The sequence below is a fragment of the Poecilia reticulata genome, chromosome 1 (assembly GCF_904066995.2).
Source record: "Poecilia reticulata chromosome 1, P_reticulata-male-v2, whole genome shotgun sequence".
Lineage (NCBI taxonomy): Eukaryota > Metazoa > Chordata > Actinopteri > Cyprinodontiformes > Poeciliidae > Poecilia > Poecilia reticulata.
The window spans coordinates 34,088,100-34,104,731 of record NC_088830.1 but is presented as its reverse complement, the minus strand read 5'-3'; the positions used below and the strand labels follow the sequence as shown (position 1 = coordinate 34,104,731).

The 16,632-nt window shown below is 47.6% G+C and overlaps 3 protein-coding genes across 7 annotated transcripts; 1 reads left to right on the top strand and 2 right to left on the bottom strand.

The window, feature by feature from the left end:
• Positions 1-85: 85 nt before the first annotated feature.
• LOC145553259 (kinesin-like protein KIF16B) lies at positions 86-4,076 on the top strand. The gene is made up of 4 exons (XM_081612060.1): positions 86-226; positions 832-921; positions 1,015-1,098; positions 3,531-4,076. The coding sequence occupies exons 1-4, from the start codon at positions 110-112 to the stop codon at positions 3,690-3,692; spliced, it is 453 nt and encodes a 150-aa protein (XP_081468186.1). The 5' UTR covers positions 86-109; the 3' UTR covers positions 3,693-4,076.
• LOC108166167 (dynein regulatory complex subunit 4-like) lies at positions 3,167-9,118 on the bottom strand. 3 transcript variants are annotated; one of them, XM_081612019.1, is made up of 11 exons: positions 9,006-9,118; positions 8,641-8,730; positions 7,318-7,515; positions 7,039-7,245; positions 6,917-6,971; positions 6,635-6,840; positions 5,997-6,164; positions 5,833-5,919; positions 5,555-5,764; positions 4,541-4,606; positions 3,167-4,473 (listed from the first exon to the last, which is right to left on the bottom strand). In XM_081612019.1, the coding sequence occupies exons 1-11, from the start codon at positions 9,006-9,008 to the stop codon at positions 4,363-4,365; spliced, it is 1,401 nt and encodes a 466-aa protein (XP_081468145.1). In that variant the 5' UTR covers positions 9,009-9,118; the 3' UTR covers positions 3,167-4,362. The 3 variants fall into 3 exon arrangements, with proteins under 3 accessions (XP_081468145.1, XP_081468148.1, XP_081468151.1); XM_081612022.1 differs by lacking the exon at positions 9,006-9,118 and having other exon boundaries at positions 7,318-7,583; positions 8,641-8,731; XM_081612025.1 differs by lacking the exons at positions 8,641-8,730; positions 9,006-9,118 and adding an exon at positions 7,994-8,070.
• Positions 9,119-10,600: 1,482 nt separating this feature from the next.
• Positions 10,601-16,572, bottom strand: ndufaf5 (NADH:ubiquinone oxidoreductase complex assembly factor 5). Of its 3 annotated transcripts, none has more exons than XM_081612054.1 (11): positions 16,068-16,572; positions 15,794-15,834; positions 15,515-15,578; positions 15,334-15,381; positions 15,136-15,236; positions 14,284-14,323; positions 14,018-14,218; positions 13,529-13,589; positions 13,373-13,456; positions 12,817-12,899; positions 10,601-10,795 (listed from the first exon to the last, which is right to left on the bottom strand). In XM_081612054.1, the coding sequence occupies exons 1-11, from the start codon at positions 16,314-16,316 to the stop codon at positions 10,709-10,711; spliced, it is 1,059 nt and encodes a 352-aa protein (XP_081468180.1). In that variant the 5' UTR covers positions 16,317-16,572; the 3' UTR covers positions 10,601-10,708. The 3 variants fall into 3 exon arrangements, with proteins under 3 accessions (XP_081468180.1, XP_081468176.1, XP_081468177.1); XM_081612050.1 differs by having other exon boundaries at positions 15,136-15,239; positions 16,068-16,560; XM_081612051.1 differs by having other exon boundaries at positions 14,018-14,215; positions 15,136-15,239; positions 16,068-16,553.
• Positions 16,573-16,632: the final 60 nt, after the last annotated feature.

The following is a 16,632-nucleotide window of genomic DNA, read 5'->3' as shown; positions in this document are numbered from 1 at the left end:
GCGTTTCTTAGATCTCATCGTTTTTTCCCAGATTGTTCCGGTCGATGGTTTACTGTCTCCTTTCCGTCTGTTTCCCGCCTGGTTTTGGTGATTTGTTGCGCAGCATCTGATGTCGCGTCCGGCCGGGACGCGCTGCGCCGCCGCCAAGGAGCCGGTCAGGGTGAGCATCCCGCGCTACGTCCTGCGCGGCCAGGGCAAGGACGAACACTTCGAGTTCGAGGTCAAGGTGAGTCCGCTCGGCTCAGGTACGTTTACATCCGCTTCTACAGGTCGCCGTGGAAACCGCAGGAGCAAAGCGACACATTTAAAATTATAACGGAAAGACGGCTTTCTGAGGGAGCCGAGGGCCAGCAGAACCAGTGAAACCAGTACGAAACCTGGAGCGACTAAAACCAGCAGATTCACAAGCTGCAGATGTTTTGGCTCTTATGAAACGATGCGGACATAAAGTCGTGTTTCCATATTTCTGATTTTATTGCTGTCGGTTTAGTGGCGGCAGAAACTTTCCGTTTGGTTTGTTCTGAAGTTTTTCAGGTTCAAAATGCAGCAAAGAAAAAATTATAATCTGGTTGGTTTTTGTTTTAAAACTAAATTTAAATTTAACTTCAGATTTACCGATCCGATTGCAAAAATATTATGACTTTTCTGTGTTTCTCCATCCGGACGTTTGGACCTGAACTCGTTTTCACAAACTGCTTCATCAAAGTTTATTATCCGTTTCTGGGAGGCCCTGAAGATTCTGCTGGGCCCGGTTCTGCTGGGCCCGGTTCTGCTGGGCCCGGTCCTCCAGCAGGGCGACCCAGTGATGAAGAGCTGCTGTGTCTTCATCAGGTCTCGGTGATGGACGACAGCTGGACCGTGTTCAGGCGCTACAGCCGCTTCAGAGACATGCACAGGAGCCTAAAGTCCAAATATCCGGAGGTGAGCCGCCAGAACCCGACCCGTTGGTTCTGATGGAACTTGTCCAGAACCGGGCCTGATCGTGGTTCTGTTCTGATGGTCTTTGTTTTCCAGCTGGCGGCGCTGGAGTTTCCTCCAAAGAAGCTGTTTGGGAACCGGGACGAGCGGATGGTATCGGAGCGCCGCAGCCACCTGGAGGTACGACGGATCGGTAGGAACCGGACCGGCAACCGGAACCGGGCCTACGAGTCCTCTCACTGTGTTTTTTAAATAATTTTTTATAAACTTTATTAAACATGCATCCTAAGATTCCCATGGATTGTTTAGAGTAACGGTTCTCAACGTGGGCGGTACCGCCCCCCAGGGGGCGTTCAGAGGACGGCAGGGGGCGCTGGCGGACATTTTTACAAAAGGGGGGCGCTGGGATGCCTTTGGGGGGCGTTTGGTCAAAGGTAAACTTTACACCTTAAATGCATAACAATGCCAGTTTAGACTTTGAGCAACTTGGTAAAACTGTATTGTGTAACATTAAATCATGCTTGGCTGCAGCTGTATCGATGGCAGCTCTTCTTCTATTCAGTGTTTGCTAACTTCTGTTAGCTTCTTGGTGCAGCTCAGCTCCTGCTACTGGTAGCTGAAATCACAATACCCTCACTGAGTATCCCTCTGAAAAATGAACCCATTTAAATAAAGAAATCCCTCCATGGTGATACCACATAGAGAGCGTTCATTTTATAGCGCTGGAGCTGTAAGTGGTCCGGTATGAAACGGGCTGATAGAACAACACAGCACTTTTACATTTCAATAATCAGAATGCAGAAATTGTTTCTGTTGTTTTAAAAGGTTTATGTCAGTCTGCCTTTTCCCCATCGATACGCTTCCCCACCGCCCTGCACCTTAAGGGTTAAGAAGAAAGACGATCACATTGAGCAAAACTCTGAAACAGGAGAAACGGGACATGAAACGGAGCGACGAACTAGATGTGAATTATGGCATAAAAACAGAGAATCCGACGCTGAACAGTGAAAAATCAACACATGATGTGAAACATGATGATTAGGAGGCGCAGCAGGTGATGAGTGAAGATTACTGATGGTGAATAAACGATAAAATAAATCTAGCAACAGGAAAGAAACTAAAGTGGACATAGCAATAAACCAAGAGAGGATAAAACTAATCAAAAGAAACTAAATGGAAATGAATGAAGAACAAAATGCAAGAATAAACTAAGAAACTAAAGTAAATACAGAGGAATAAACTGGTATGGCAAGACCTTTAGAGCAATAATTAATACAGAGACTGTATGGCAAGAATAAACAGACACTATTTCCAGATAAAAGGTAAAATAATATTGTTTTAGTGTCATGGGTTTGTTGAGACCACATCTAGTACTGAGAATAAATATATCTTACAGACCATAACAGTAAAGAACTGATCACTTATTTATGTTTTAATCAGATTTGATATATTTATTTCTTCAATATTATTTTTCATGTCAGTGTTAATGTCATGAGGCTGATGACTCCATGACACTTTGACTCATTAGGATTTGATTAAGAACCAGATTTGTTCTTTGTCATTTCTGTCCAGTAAAACTATTAATCTATAATCAATAGTCAGGTCTATATAAAGATATAATCCATGTTTCTGTCTCATATGGCATTAAAAGGAACTTTAGTTTTTCCACTGAAAGCTCTGGTTTGAACAATAAATGCCACATGAAGTTTTATGGATGATGCTCTGATGTCCCATTCTCCTGAAGGCAGCACAGAGCTGCACCACCAGAAACACTGAAGAGAAGAAGAGCTTTGATTAATGTAGTTACAGTTCTATCCATGTTTTAATGCTGCAGCTCAGTCGGTTGCTAATAGATCAAAGGTTAAACTGGCATGTTGAACATCTTTAATCTGGTCATTTAGTGGAATATTTAACACTAGAAAATGGAACAAAATAAGAATATATTCTCCACTCTGATTGGCTGTTAGGCCTACAGGTTTTAACTTGAATGTTTGTTACATTTTTCAGACGCCTGTGAAAATAATTTCTATTCTCATGACTTTTTTGTTCTCTGGGAAATTATTTTTGATGATAAAAACAGAAACAAGCATAAAAATCAAAACATCTACAATAGTGATAGTAATAATAATGATAAAATAATAGTCAGGGCAAAGTAGCCTGCAATGCTTTGGTGGGGGAGGAGGGGGGCTGGATAGAGGCTGGGGGGGGGCTGGGCTGAAAAGGGAAACACTGGTTTAGAGCCTCCAGATGTGATGCAGCAAATGATGTTTATTCTGTACCCAGAATGCATTGCTGTAGATCTACAGTAAATAAAACGTCCTGCTGTTTTCTGACTGAAGTCGAACCGCAACAGTTAGAAAACTGACTGTAAAACTGAGAAAAGAGAAACAAACTGAACAGGAAGGAGTGCAGTGGCAGATCTGATCCTGTAGGGGGCGACAGACTGCATACTGACGTATCAACATGGCTAGCTGCTTAGCGCTTTAGCATTAGCTTATTCTCATTATCAACCCTGGCATAGCAATTAGCTCTTAGTGTTAGCAGAGCTAATGTTTCTGATAAGTGCTTTAGGATTTTGGTGGTTCTGATGACCCGTCTGCCCGTCTCCCCAGCGGTACCTAAGGAACCTGTTCCGGGTCATGCTGTCCTGCTCCGGTTCTCCTCTCAGACCCGATGAGGACGGAGTTTTCCGCCTGTCCAAGTTCAACATCTGCGAGTTTTCTCCGTTCTTCAAGAAGGGCGTCTTTGAGTCCAGCAGCCACGGAACCGGCTGAGACGGAACCAGCCACGGAGGTCTGGACCTTCCTGTTTATGTGGTTCTGGTGGTTCTCCTGTTTGGTCTTGCAGGACGAGTCGATCCGGTCTGGAGGACAGAAGCTTAAGTTCGGCTCAGACTACAGAACCCACCCGGTTCTGGTTCCTTTAGCTGCTCAGGACAGAACAGAACCAAAGTTCTGGATCTGAAGGGTCGTGGAGAAACAAAGATTCCCATTTGCTGCTATAAATAAACAAATTATGAGCTGATGAAACCGGATCAGAACCAACGACGAGTTGGACCAAAACGTTCCTCTCTGCTGGAAAGACGACGATAAAACTGGAAATAATTACTTAAATGTAAAAATGTCTGAAATATACTAAATAAATCAAATCTGAATATCTTCATTTTCTTTTCTTTTTTTTGCAGCGTTTTGATTTGTCGGCCATTAGTAAGGGGCGGGGCTAGCCCCATCAGCTGGCCAATCAGATGTGACATCAGTTTATTTCATGATGACTTAAACACAGGAAGCTCTAGGGAGGGGGCGGGGCCTAGCCAGCAGTGGTTGGATGGGTTGGGGCGATCGAGGCGCAGCGGTGAGAAAGCTGTTGATGATGTCAGCATCAGGTTTCTGGTTCCGAATTGATCCGAGTTCAGCAGAAAAACATGAACAGTCGGATCCATCCTGGTCACCAGCGGTCCAGTCCAGGTTCCTCTAGAACCGGCTCGGCTGGTCTGGTGGGAGAGCGGAGCGGTGGGACAACGGCGACCTCCACATCATCCTGCAGGGGGCGCAGCAGCTGCAGGAAGACATGCAGGATGTCAGTGGCTGCAGGACAGAAAACAGGAAGCTGCAGGTAGACTGACCTGGGTGCCCTGGTCCAGGTCCAGCTGCAGAGCCTCCATGGCGGTCCGTTTGGACTCCAGGATCTCCTGGAAACAGGTTTCAGACTCAGAAAGTCCCAGGAGAACCGGGGTCACTCCTTCACTTCCTGAAAGCTGCTAGTTAGCATCAGAACCTGGAATTAGGCCATTCTGCTAGCTTATGTAGCAACATGCTAACTAGCTTCTAGCTACGTTAGCTTAAAGTTTTAGTCCATGTTTTAAACTGAGGAGTTTCAACTATTATGAACCTGATGGCGAATGATGTCATCAGCTCAGTTGCTAAGCTAACACTGATGTCATTAGTTCAGTTGCTAAGCTAGCAGTCTGTGATGTCATCAGCTCAGTTGCTAAGCTAACACCCTGTGATGTCATCAGCTCAGCTGCTAAGCTAACACTCTGTAATGTCGCCGGCTCAGCTGTTGCTAAGCTAACACTGTGATGTCATCAGCTCAGCTGTTGCTAAGCTAACACCCTGTGATGTCATCAGCTCTGCTGCTAAGCTAACACTCTGTGATGTCATCAGCTCAGCTGCTAAGCTAACACTCTGTAATGTCGCCGGCTCAGCTGTTGCTAAGCTAACACTCTGTAATGTCGCCAGCTCAGCTGTTGCTAAGCTAACCAACTCCTTGCTGCTGTGCCTCCAACATTCCAGAGAAACCAGAATGATGAGTTTAGTGTGGAGGATGAAGATTTCTCCTCTGCCAGACCTTCTCCTCTCCTGCAGGGCGGATTCTAACTTTGTGTTCAGAGAAGCTGAAGAAGAGCTGCTGCCGTGTTTGGAGGCTGCAGACAGGAAGTACTGAGAGCAGAAATACTTGAGCGTGTTTCTGCTCCAGTGAAGGTAAAATCTCAGACAGCTGACTGAACAACCGTCTGGTTTCCCTTCAGGATGAATAACTGTTCCTGAGTTAAACTCCTCCTGGTGTTTCTGCTCCTGATCAGAACCTGTGCAGAAGTCCTGGTGCCGCCCAGCGGAGCGGCCCTCCGGCCTCTTACCTGCAGCTTGTTGGCGGCGTTGCTGCGCGCCGTGGGCTCCACGCTGCAGACGGACAACGCGGCGCTCAGCTGCGCCTCCTTCTTCTCCAGAGTCTGGCTCAGCGCCTCCAGCTTCCTCTGCAGCAGGATCTTCTTCAGGCCGCTCCTCTGCTGGACGTCCAGGATGCTCTGCGTCTGCCTCCTCAGCAGCTCGTCACGCTCCTGCTGCGTCTGCCGGGAACACCTGGAGGGGTCAGGAGGAGGAGGAGGAGGACGAGGAGGAGAAGGAGGAGGTTTACCTTCTGGAAGGCCTGCAGCAGCAGCTCGTGTTCCACCGTCAGGTCTCTGAGCTCCTGATCAACCAGCTTCTGCTGAGCTCGGTACTCCTGCTCACACACCATCATCATCATCATCATCACCATCAGCGCTGAGCGGCTTCCAGGTGTTGGCTCCGCCCCCTTACCTCCATCCTCTGCTTGGAGTGCTGGTGCTCCTGTAGCCGTCTGTGCAGCTCCGGCAGTTTCTGCTGGACCTCCTGCAGCGTCGTCTTCAGACGCTGGTTCTCCTGCTGAGCTGCTGAGATCTTCTTCTCCCACCGCAGCTTCTGGTTCTGCAGCTTCTTCAGCTCGCCCTGGAACAGAGAGGGAGGGCTGAGGGGATCCAGGGGGATCTACTCCAGAGGGATCTACTGCAGAGGGATCTACTCCTACTCCAGATGACAGTGATCTACTCCAGAGGATCCAGGGGGATCTACTCCAGAGGGATCTACTCCAGAGGATTGCGGGATCTACTCCAGAGGATCCAGTGGGATCTACTCCAGAGGGATCTACTCCAGAGGATCCAGTGGGATCTACTCCAGAGGATCTAGAGGGATCTACTCCAGAGGATCCAGGGGGATCTACTCCAGAGGGATCTACTGCAGAGGATCCAGAGGGATCTACTCCAGAGGATCCAGTGGGATCTACTCCAGAGGGATCTACTCCAGAGGATCCAGGGGGATCTACTCCAGAGGGATCTACTCCAGAGGGATCTACTCCAGAGGATCCAGAGGGATCTACTGCAGAGGATCCAGTGGGATCTACTCCAGACCTTCCTGCTTACCTTCCACCTGTCCAGCTCCTCCTGCTGGTTCCTCTGAATTCGGGAGAAGTATTCCTCTCCTTTGCGTACGACTCTGTCATGCTCCTCCATCAGCGACTCCATGCGGCTCTTCATCCGCTGCTCCACCTCACTGACGGCTGCGCGGCGCTTCCTGTCCTCCGCCTGCGTCGAGGCGTGCGCCCTCTGGAGGAAACTCATCTCCAGCTCTGGGGAGGAAGCAGCCGACCGGCAGCATGAAGCAGGACGGAGGGGGAGGAAGGATGGCGAGGAAGAGGAGCTCACCGTGGATCTGCCGCTCGTACTCGTTACCGAGCCTCATCAGCTCCGCCTGGTGCTTCTGAGGAGGAAGAGGAGGGTGAGACGCAGAGGAAGAGGAGATGGAGAGCGTTGGGTGGTCTCCTCACCAGCTGCAGCTCCTTGGCGGCGTTGTGCTCCCGGATCGTCTTCTGCTCGCCGGCCGCCTGCAGATCCCGGAGCTGCCGCTGCAGATCCAGCTCCGACCCGCCGTTCCGGTTCCGGAGCAGCGAGGAAGAGGAGACGGCGTCCGTCTTCATCTCACACACTGCGTTGTGCTGCTCAGACAGGACGTGCTTCAGCTTCTGCTTGTAGACCTGAAAACCCGACACAGATCACGGATCTGGACCGAGAGGCGGGGTCAGAGGTCATGCTCCGTCAGAGCTCACCGTTATCTCCACGCGGTGGCGCTCCGCGGCCTCGTCCCTCTGCCGGACGCCGTCCCTCAGCTCCGCCTCCGCCTCCTCCAGCCGCCGCCGGGAGATTTCCCACATGCCGCGGATCTTATCGCGCTCCAGCTGGAAGTAGCTCCGCTCCTCGCGCTCCCGGTCCAGCTCCTCCCGCAGCCGCACCACCTGCTCTTCCAGCTGCAGGGGGACACGCCGTCAGCCGGACCGCGCCGGACCGGACCGGCTGCTGGTCCAACCCAGAACCACTGAAAACATGTTTAATCCCTGCTTAAAGGCTATTTTAATCTGTCAAACGGGCCTCATCAGAACCAGATGAACCTGAATCCTAACAGAACTTCTGGTTCTGTGTTGCATTACAGGCAGACTGCGCTCACAGAAGCTCTTTAAATCCAGTCAGGTGCCGGTCTGCTATGTCTCCTGACTTCATTCTCCTCAGGATTGATAAATACTTTATCAATCATACACACCAATAATATCACTTCTCATTCAAACATGTTATGTTTGTACGTTGATATAAATATAAAGTGACAAATGTGTCCTAACGAGATGAAAGAGAAACTTTAAATTAATGATCATAATCGGCTGTTGCTACATAAACACTGAATGACGTAACTTTATGAAACAATAACATTTGGAATCCATTTTCTGTACACACTTGTCCCTTAGTGGGTCAGGAGGGGTGCTGGTGCCGGGCGAGAGGCGGGGTCACCTGGACGGGTCACCTGTCTGTCGCAGGGCAACACAGAGACACACACACACACACCTAGGGAGAATCTGGAGAGGCCAGTTAACCTGACAGTCATGTTTCTGGACTGTGGGAGGAAACCAGAGAACCTGGAGAAAACCCACCATGCAGGGAGAACATGGAGACTCCATGCAGAAAGACCGGGAATCAAACCCAGAACCTTCTTGCTGCAAGGCAGCAGCTCTACCAACTGCACCACTGTGCAGCCCCACATTTGGAATATTATGGTGAAAATGATGTGGATTTAATCTGATGTACAAACTGAAATCAGCAGAGATACCAGCTCCGTTCGCCTTTCTGACCAATCAGATGTTCAGATTTTAGCTGTAATTCCTCCTGTTGTCCAGCAGATGGAGCTGCGCGCGCGTTCAGGGTAAATCCACAGTTCGGTGGTTCGATCCCCGGTTCCTCCTCTCTAACATGAACCTGTTCCATGTTGGTTCCGACAGGTTGAATCGGGTCCAGATTGGTCAGAACCGGACTGAAGTGTTTTTTATCCTGTTACACAGATTAACAGACACCAGTTAGCCTCGCTAGCATCAACCAGCGGGTCCCACCTGGTCCTTGGACATCTCCTCCGTGGACAGAGCGTCCACCCCCGCGGAGGGCTTCCCTTTCCCGGACTTCTTGTTTCGGTTCTTCGGCGGCTGGAGGTGGGAAACCCGGAGACATCCACACCGTTAGAGCTGCTGATGCTAAGCTAACATGCTAACAGCACATCCACACCGTTAGAGCTGCTGATGCTAAGCTAACATGCTAACAGCACATCCACACCGTTAGAGCTGCTGATGCTAAGCTAACATGCTAACAGCACATCCACACCGTTAGAGCTGCTGATGCTAAGCTAACATGCTAACAGCCTCAAACCGCCCCGTGACGCTGATTTCTACCAAGTTATTGATGAAAATAAATATTTCCTCACCATCTTTATTTCACCGATCGGCTCCACAGCAGCTGCAGATTCAAACCCCGCAGGTTTTAGCGACGCGAAGCGAACCGCAGATCTGCGGGAATAGCAACATGAGGCGCTGCCATGGCAACGCGATCACGTGACAGAAACAAGCTTCACGTCTACATTTTCCTCTTCAAAATTACATGAAACTAAAACAATAAGTTTAAAAGTCAGATCGTCAAATATCACTTTATGCGAAAAGACAGAAATCAAACATCCGTGAAATTTAATATATTTACTCTGACGTCACGTTCACCTTAGACATTCCTGACTGAAAACTAAAATTAATAACTTTATATATGATATAATATCGTTAGATGGGGCAGATTATAAAATACTGATTCAGCTCGAATAAAAAATCTACTAATTTAAAATGTCAAAATCAAACCATATTTAATTTATTGAGATGAATAAAAAATGGTTTATTATTTTACTTTGTGGATTTGCTAGTTTTAGAATTTCGTTGTTTTCTTCATTCACAGTGACAATGAAACGAAGTTTTTTTGTTTTTTAAATAAAAGTTTTGTAATTTTGAAACAGAAAAAGTTACAACTGAATAAAATCATTTTCTGCAAACCTGTGGAAACATCAGGAATCAGATTTTTATTTTATATTTCATTATTATATCAACTTTTAACTCAGGTTGTAATGAAACATTGTTTCATAAGCACCAATAAATAATCAGATTATTACGTTTTTTAATTAGTAATTTGAACATTTTTTGTTAAAACGTTTATTTTGAAATACCAGGAAGCAGACAAATGGATAACAGCTGGTTTGACCTTTGACCCCAGAGCTCTTCCACATTCTGTCCAGATTCTATTCTCCATCCTAGAACTAGAACTCACAGATAGTTCTGCACAGTGGTGCAGTGGGTAGAGCTGCTGCCTTGCAGCAAGAAGGTTCTGGGTTCGATTCCCGGTCTTCCTGCATGGAGTCTCCATGTTCTCCCTGCATGGTGGGTTTTCTCCAGGTTCTCCGGTTTCCTCCCACAGTCCAGAACCATGACTGACAGGTTGATTGGCCTCTCCAGATTGTCCCTAGGTGTGAGTGTGTGAGTGTGTGTCTCTGCGACAGACTGGTGACCTGTCCAGGTGACCCGTCCAGGTGACCTGTCCAGGTGACCCCGCCTCTCGCCCGGAACGCCAGCTGGAGAGGCAGCAGCACCTCCTGACCCACTGAGGGACCAGGTGTAAGAAAATGGATGGATGGAACTTTATTGGACCGGTCCGGTTGTTGTAACTCCGGTCCGGTTGTTGTAACTCCGGTCCGGTTGTTGTAACTCCGGTCCGGTTGTTGTAACTCCGGTCCGGTTGTTGTAACTCCGGTCCGGGTCTACAGAGGCAGAAGTTCTGGATTCTTTAGGTCCACAGTGGAGGTTCTGCTCTGATCGGAACCAGGCGGCTCAAGTGGGACTTCAGGTCTGGTTTCATCCAGTTTGGTTCCGGTCCAGGAAGTAGACTGCTCCGGTTCTGCTGCTCAGTGAGTGAGTGAATGTGTGTGTGTGTGTGTGTGTGTGTGTGTGTGTGTGGCAGCAGCTTCATCAGAGTGAACACACTCACATGTTTCCTTCACTACTCAGTTTATTTAGCAGAAACAGATTTCTATACAACATTTACAGTCAGAACCAGAACCTCCTTCTCCTGGACGCCTGACCCGGTGAGGTCATGACCCTAGGACTGGTCGGCGCCGTCGGGTCGGCTGACCTTGGCCAGATCTCTGAAGGACACGGTGGCGGAGCCGCGGCGGGCCGGCTTGGCCTGCAGGAACCACGGAGCAGAGAATCATGTTTTATGGACGTCCCCAAACCTGTTTATTAACTCAACTACGGAAAGAAGATCCTGCCAAAACTGTGAATATGGAAATAAATAAATGGCTTCAAATACTCATTCATAAGATGGACGGGGGTCTGAATCTTCCGGTTCTTAATTTCATGGACCCAACAGGATTTTAAACAAGATGGCTGAGCATCGAGAAGCAAAGTGCTCAGTGCCATTGAAGGTCAGTTCCTGCCATTGTGGACTAGAACCAAACTTGACATTGGGAACAAAGTACTAATTTATTTCAAGCTACCAAGAAGTTTATCAATATTAGAAGCATTGGACGTATTAAATCCTTCACACCCAATATTTCTTAGACAACTTTTTCTAAATGTACTTGAACAGAGGCTCACATTTCTTCACCGGCAGGAACAACATTATGTGGTTTGAAGAGTTATGTGGGATATTGATTTCTTTACATATTTACAGTTATGCTCTCTTCTGTCAGCGCAGATGGGAGGAAATCCCACACCAATAGAAAACCTGACGCAGAACTGGGAGCGGATGAAACATTTATAACGTTATATGGGGTGTTGCTGTCAGGAACCCATTTGGACAAAACCAAGATGGGAGGCAGAGATGATTTCTGATGGAACATGAGGGAGTCTGGACTGAGGCGCATCGAGCTGCAAACTCAAAAAATACATGATCAGCAGGTATTTCAGGACCCAGATGAGCCTAAAGAGGAACTGAGGCCCATCGGTCCCAATCAGACACACATTGTTTGGGTCATGACCCAAACGTTGGGGTCATGACCCCAACGTTTGGGTCATGACCCCAACGTTTGGGTCATGACCCAAACGTTGGGGTCATGACCCCAACGTTTGGGACGAGGTGACCAGGACTATAAACCACATCTTTCCAGACGTTACATGTTGCTAAACGTCTTTTTACAGCAGCCCTGAAATGCACCAGCCAGGTGGATGCAGGTGGAACCACCAGCCAGGTGGATGCAGGTGGAACCACCGTCTACGACTCAGGGGTTCAGACAGTCAGAGATTTATGTCAAATGGAAAAGATCACCGACTCACCGACGCTTCAAAAAGCTGCTTTTATCCTGCAGGTCCAGCAGAAGCTCTGCTGATGTGAACAAACGGTGATGTGATGCTGAGGCCATCAGATGTTTATTTTATGGGAAACTTCATATCATCAACACTTGTGTTGTATTACTGATGCATAACGGCTCCGTAAAATAATAAAAGTTCTAAATGAGAAGTAATTCATGTGCCACATTTTGCTTCCAAAAGATAAAAATGAAGAACTTTTCCATCTCATTTGATTCTACAGCGGTTTACACCAATACTTATCAGCAGCATTAATTTAACACCATCACTATTTTCCATTTTATTTTTAATCACCGTTTTAAGAGTTTCCTTGTTATTATAAATGTTTTTCATTTATTTAACACTATTTTTCGTTCAGTCACTTGATTTAATCACATTTATAGATTTTCTCCTTTTTTCTCATTGTTTTTATTAACAAACTTATTTTTTATTTTCTTCATGTTCTCTTTTCTGTTCAGATCGTTAAATTAAAAAGGAAACAGGACAAGAAAAAATGACAAATTAATCCGAAACAATAAAATGGGGGAAAAAATGGAAATAAAGGAGAAAAGAGGAGAGAAAATGCAAAATGGAAAAACTGGAGAACATAAATCAACGTTTGATCAAATCAAAGTAAATGTAACAAATATTAATACAGAATATGAAAAAATAAGAAAAAGTAAATAAATTACTAAAACAAAAATATTTGCCAACCTGTATAAGAAATTAAGTTTAGAAAGTTCTTATTTTCTGGATTCAATATTTACCACATTAATTACGTCATCAAATCATTTTGATTTTGGCAGGATCAGCCCTCCGTACAGATACAACCCAACCTGAGGGAGCAGTCACAGCTCAGGGGGCGGGGCCTGTTTCCCTGCTGCTGATTGGCTGTTACTGGCCGGACTCTGCTCTCACCTGGGACTCGTGAGGCTTCCAGCCAATCATGTAGAGGATCTGGAAGGTGGCGGGAACTGACCCGTCCGGGTTTCCGTACATCTCTGAAATGAGACGGACAGGATGAAACGTCCCGCTGGTCCAGGATCAGTCCAGATTAATCCGGTAGATTACAGGCATGAAGAGATTAAAACCTAGATTACTCCAAACTTTCTGCTTTAAATTCTGATCAGTTTTTGGATCAGAACCTCAGAAAAAGAATCTGGATGACCTTCACTTATCCTCCGGTCATGAAGAGGCTCTGCGACATTTTAACCAGTCATTTCAGTCTCATTTTAACTAATTTATAGGATTTACAGAATATTGCCAACATTATAAACATTCAGTCCAGAATTAGCTGGAAGCTAATCCATAAACGATTTCTGGATCTAACAGGAAGTTCATAAGGTCCAGTTAAAACCGGGTCCAAACGCCAGACGGAGTTCTGGTAACTGAACCCAGATTTCTGCTGTGGAATCTCAGGTTCCCATCTCATCATCCATCAGCGATCTGATTTGTCCAGAGTGCGTCTCCTCACCTTTATAGACGGCTGCAGCTGCTAGCATGGTGTCGCGGTGCAGCATGGAGCGCCTGTTCCACGCGCAGTTACTCTCCCCCATGCCTGCAGGGGGCGACACGTCTCAGTCTGCTCCTCTGCAGGAAACGTTAATGTTGGGATTTCTGAGCGTCGTACCTTGCAGGTCCGTCATGAGCTCCATGATTCCTGGATAATGAACCTGAACATCATCGACGTCCTGAAAACACAGGGGTCAAAGGTCAGACCACTTCACTGCCTGCTGCCTAAGGAAGAAACGTGGCTCAGCTGAGCGGTGGATCCATACAGGAACTTCCTGGTCGGCACCGAGGTCATCGCTTCAGCAACTACAGAAACCGTCCAGAACCAGAACTAATGCTAGCACTTAGGCTAACATTAGCTTTTTGGATCATTTTAGCATTGCTGCTACACACTGCTGTTAGCATACAACATGCAATACGCTACTACAGGTCAACATGCTAGTGTTAGCTCTCATGCTAACGTTAGCTTTTAGCTAAAATTAGCAATTTAGCTCATTTTGATATGAATCCAAACTTGGAATACTGAATGGACTGAGTCAAGATGAGTCCCTCAGAACCTCTAGCAACTGCTGGATCGGGCCTAGCAGAACCAGAACCAGAACCTCACCACGGTGAGCATGTTGAAGCGGGCCCGGCCCAGCAGGTTCCCCAGGTCGGTGACGGCGGTGTAGGGGGAGACGTGGGGCGAGAAGCCGCCCTCCCGCTCCGACTGGGCCAGCTGCAGCGAGCAGCGCAGCTCGTACAGCGTGTCGCCGCCCGCCATGGCGCCGATGAAGACGCCGTCCGGCTTCAGGACCCGATGGATCTGCTGGGAGAACGGCATGAGGGCGAAGCCGACCCAAACAGAACCACACACAGAACCTCTGGCCGTACCTCGCTGAGCACCCTGGGAAGGTCGTTGATCCAGTGGAGGCTGAGAGGAAAACGAGTCGCTTCAGACAGAAAAACTACAAACTAAAGGGTTAAATCTCATCTAAAGATTTAGCTGATTAAATGTTTCAGTAAATCTGACTAAACATTCAGCAAACTAAATGTTTAACTTGCCAAATATTTAGATATTTATTACCTGAGATATTTTCTACATTTCCTACATATTTAATAAGCTAAATAGTTACCTAAACATTTAGCCTGCTAACTAGATATGTAGTAAGCTAAGCGCTTAGCTTACTAAGCTAAATATTTAGTTAAATATTTAACTCAGAATTAAATAAATTTAGTTTAGAACCATGACATTTATAAACATGAATATAGAAAAAAACACTGTTTAAAGAATGAACATCCATAGTTTGTGACAGGCCAAATAAATCTAATTGTTGCTGTTATTGTTTTGCAGTGTAACTTTACAAACAGGATCCTGTACAGAACGGAAGTCCTCCTCACCACTAGGGGGAGTCTGGAGTAGATATCCAATATGCTGCAGTTCTGTAATACTGTAAAACCCTGCATGTTTGAAAAAGACATGAAGAAAAGCCAGACTTCCTGTCCATGTCTTCCTGTTTCTGGTGTTTAGTGTCTGACTCCCCCTGCTGGTCAGGAGGACTTCCTGCTTGCAGCGTTTTCTGCTGCGTTTGTTTTCTTGTGTTTACGTGTCAATCGTTGATCCGTTTGGCTCCGTATGGATCTGTTCCCTGATCCACCTCACATGTAAAACCTGCTGAGGTCAGACCTGAGCTGAGCGCCCCCTGGTGGAGGAAGCCGGGCTCTGCAGGTAAAGCTGCGCCTCACCTGAGGCTGCTGACCACCAGGTGGAAGCTGTTCTCCCTGAACGGCAGGAACTCCTCATCAGCCACAACGCTCCGGGTGGGAATGTCCGACCGCCGGCCCAGCTTCTGAAACACAACACAGAGAATAAACTGGTTCCACTGGGATGAACTGGTTCCACTGGGATGAACCGGTTCCACTGGGATGTGGGTCAGGACTCACCAGAGCCTGCTGGGAGACGTCAGTCAGAACCAAACGCTGAACCACTTCCTGGAACATCAGAGAGGAAAAACTCAACCAAAACTGGAAGATTCCCAGTTTACAAGATTCCCAGTTCAGGCTGGAGCTGCAGGAGGGGGAGCCTCTTCCTCACCCTCCTCTTCCTCACCCTCCTCTTCCTCACCTTGCTCAGATGTTCTGCTATGTAACTTTTTCCTCCTCCCAGGTCCAGAACCAGGGGAAACGACCTGAGGAGAGGACAACCGGATCAGAACCTGCCGGACTGGACTTCAGATGGAAACGAGTCAGATTTAACTGGGTTCATGGTTCCTGCTGGACCAGGACCAGAACCAGGACCAGAACCAGAACCAGGACCAGAACCAGGACCAGGACCAGAACCAGGACCAGAACCAGAACCAGAACCAGGACCAGAACCAGAACCAGAACCAGAACCAGAACTCACCTGGCGACATCATAAACCCGATCAGCCACTCGACTGCCAACCTGCACAACACAAGATCCAGATGAGACGGTTCCTCCTGGAGAACCAGAACCGGTCCAGAACCAGAACCAGACCTGAAGAGTCCAGAACCATCAGGTTCTGGTACTGACGGTTCCATTTCTTAACTCAGGAGAAACGAAAACCTAAAAACATTTTCCATAACAATCCAAACTGAACTCCATCATCAGAACCGGACCGAACCTGAATACCGAACCGAACCGAACCCCAGTTTCACCTCTTCTCTCAGGTAGTCGTACTGGTGTCCGTCCTGCAGAACCGCGGCCCAGTTCTTCTGCCTCCTCTTCATCTCCCTGTTGAACACATTCATGCTGCCTGACCCAGATCCGGGTCCGGATCCAGAACCGGGTCCGGACCGGGCCCTGCAGGGTCCATATCTGAGCCTGCAGCAGCAGGGGGTCCGGGTCCACCCTGCCGGACCAGAACCGGCTCCCTGCAGGAGCTTCTGGACCCCTCGGCAGCTCATGGTTCCGCTTCCAGCCAGAAGAAGTCCAACATGGCGGCTTCCTGACCGCAGTGACCTCGGTGACCTCTGGACGCGGCCGGTCGGAAAACCCGGCGGGCGGATCCAAGCGGAGGAACTGGATCAGAGACTGGGAGCGGAGCCGGAGTCAAATTACTGGGATTAAATTCACAACAAATAAAAACTAAAACCTGAAAATATTTCAACTGAAAAACTGGAGCAGAAAAAAATAAAATATTTAATGTTTGGTCCATTTAGGCTCATTAACATAAAACAAGAAGCATCTCTGTGTGAATTTAATACATAAAAACAATAAACA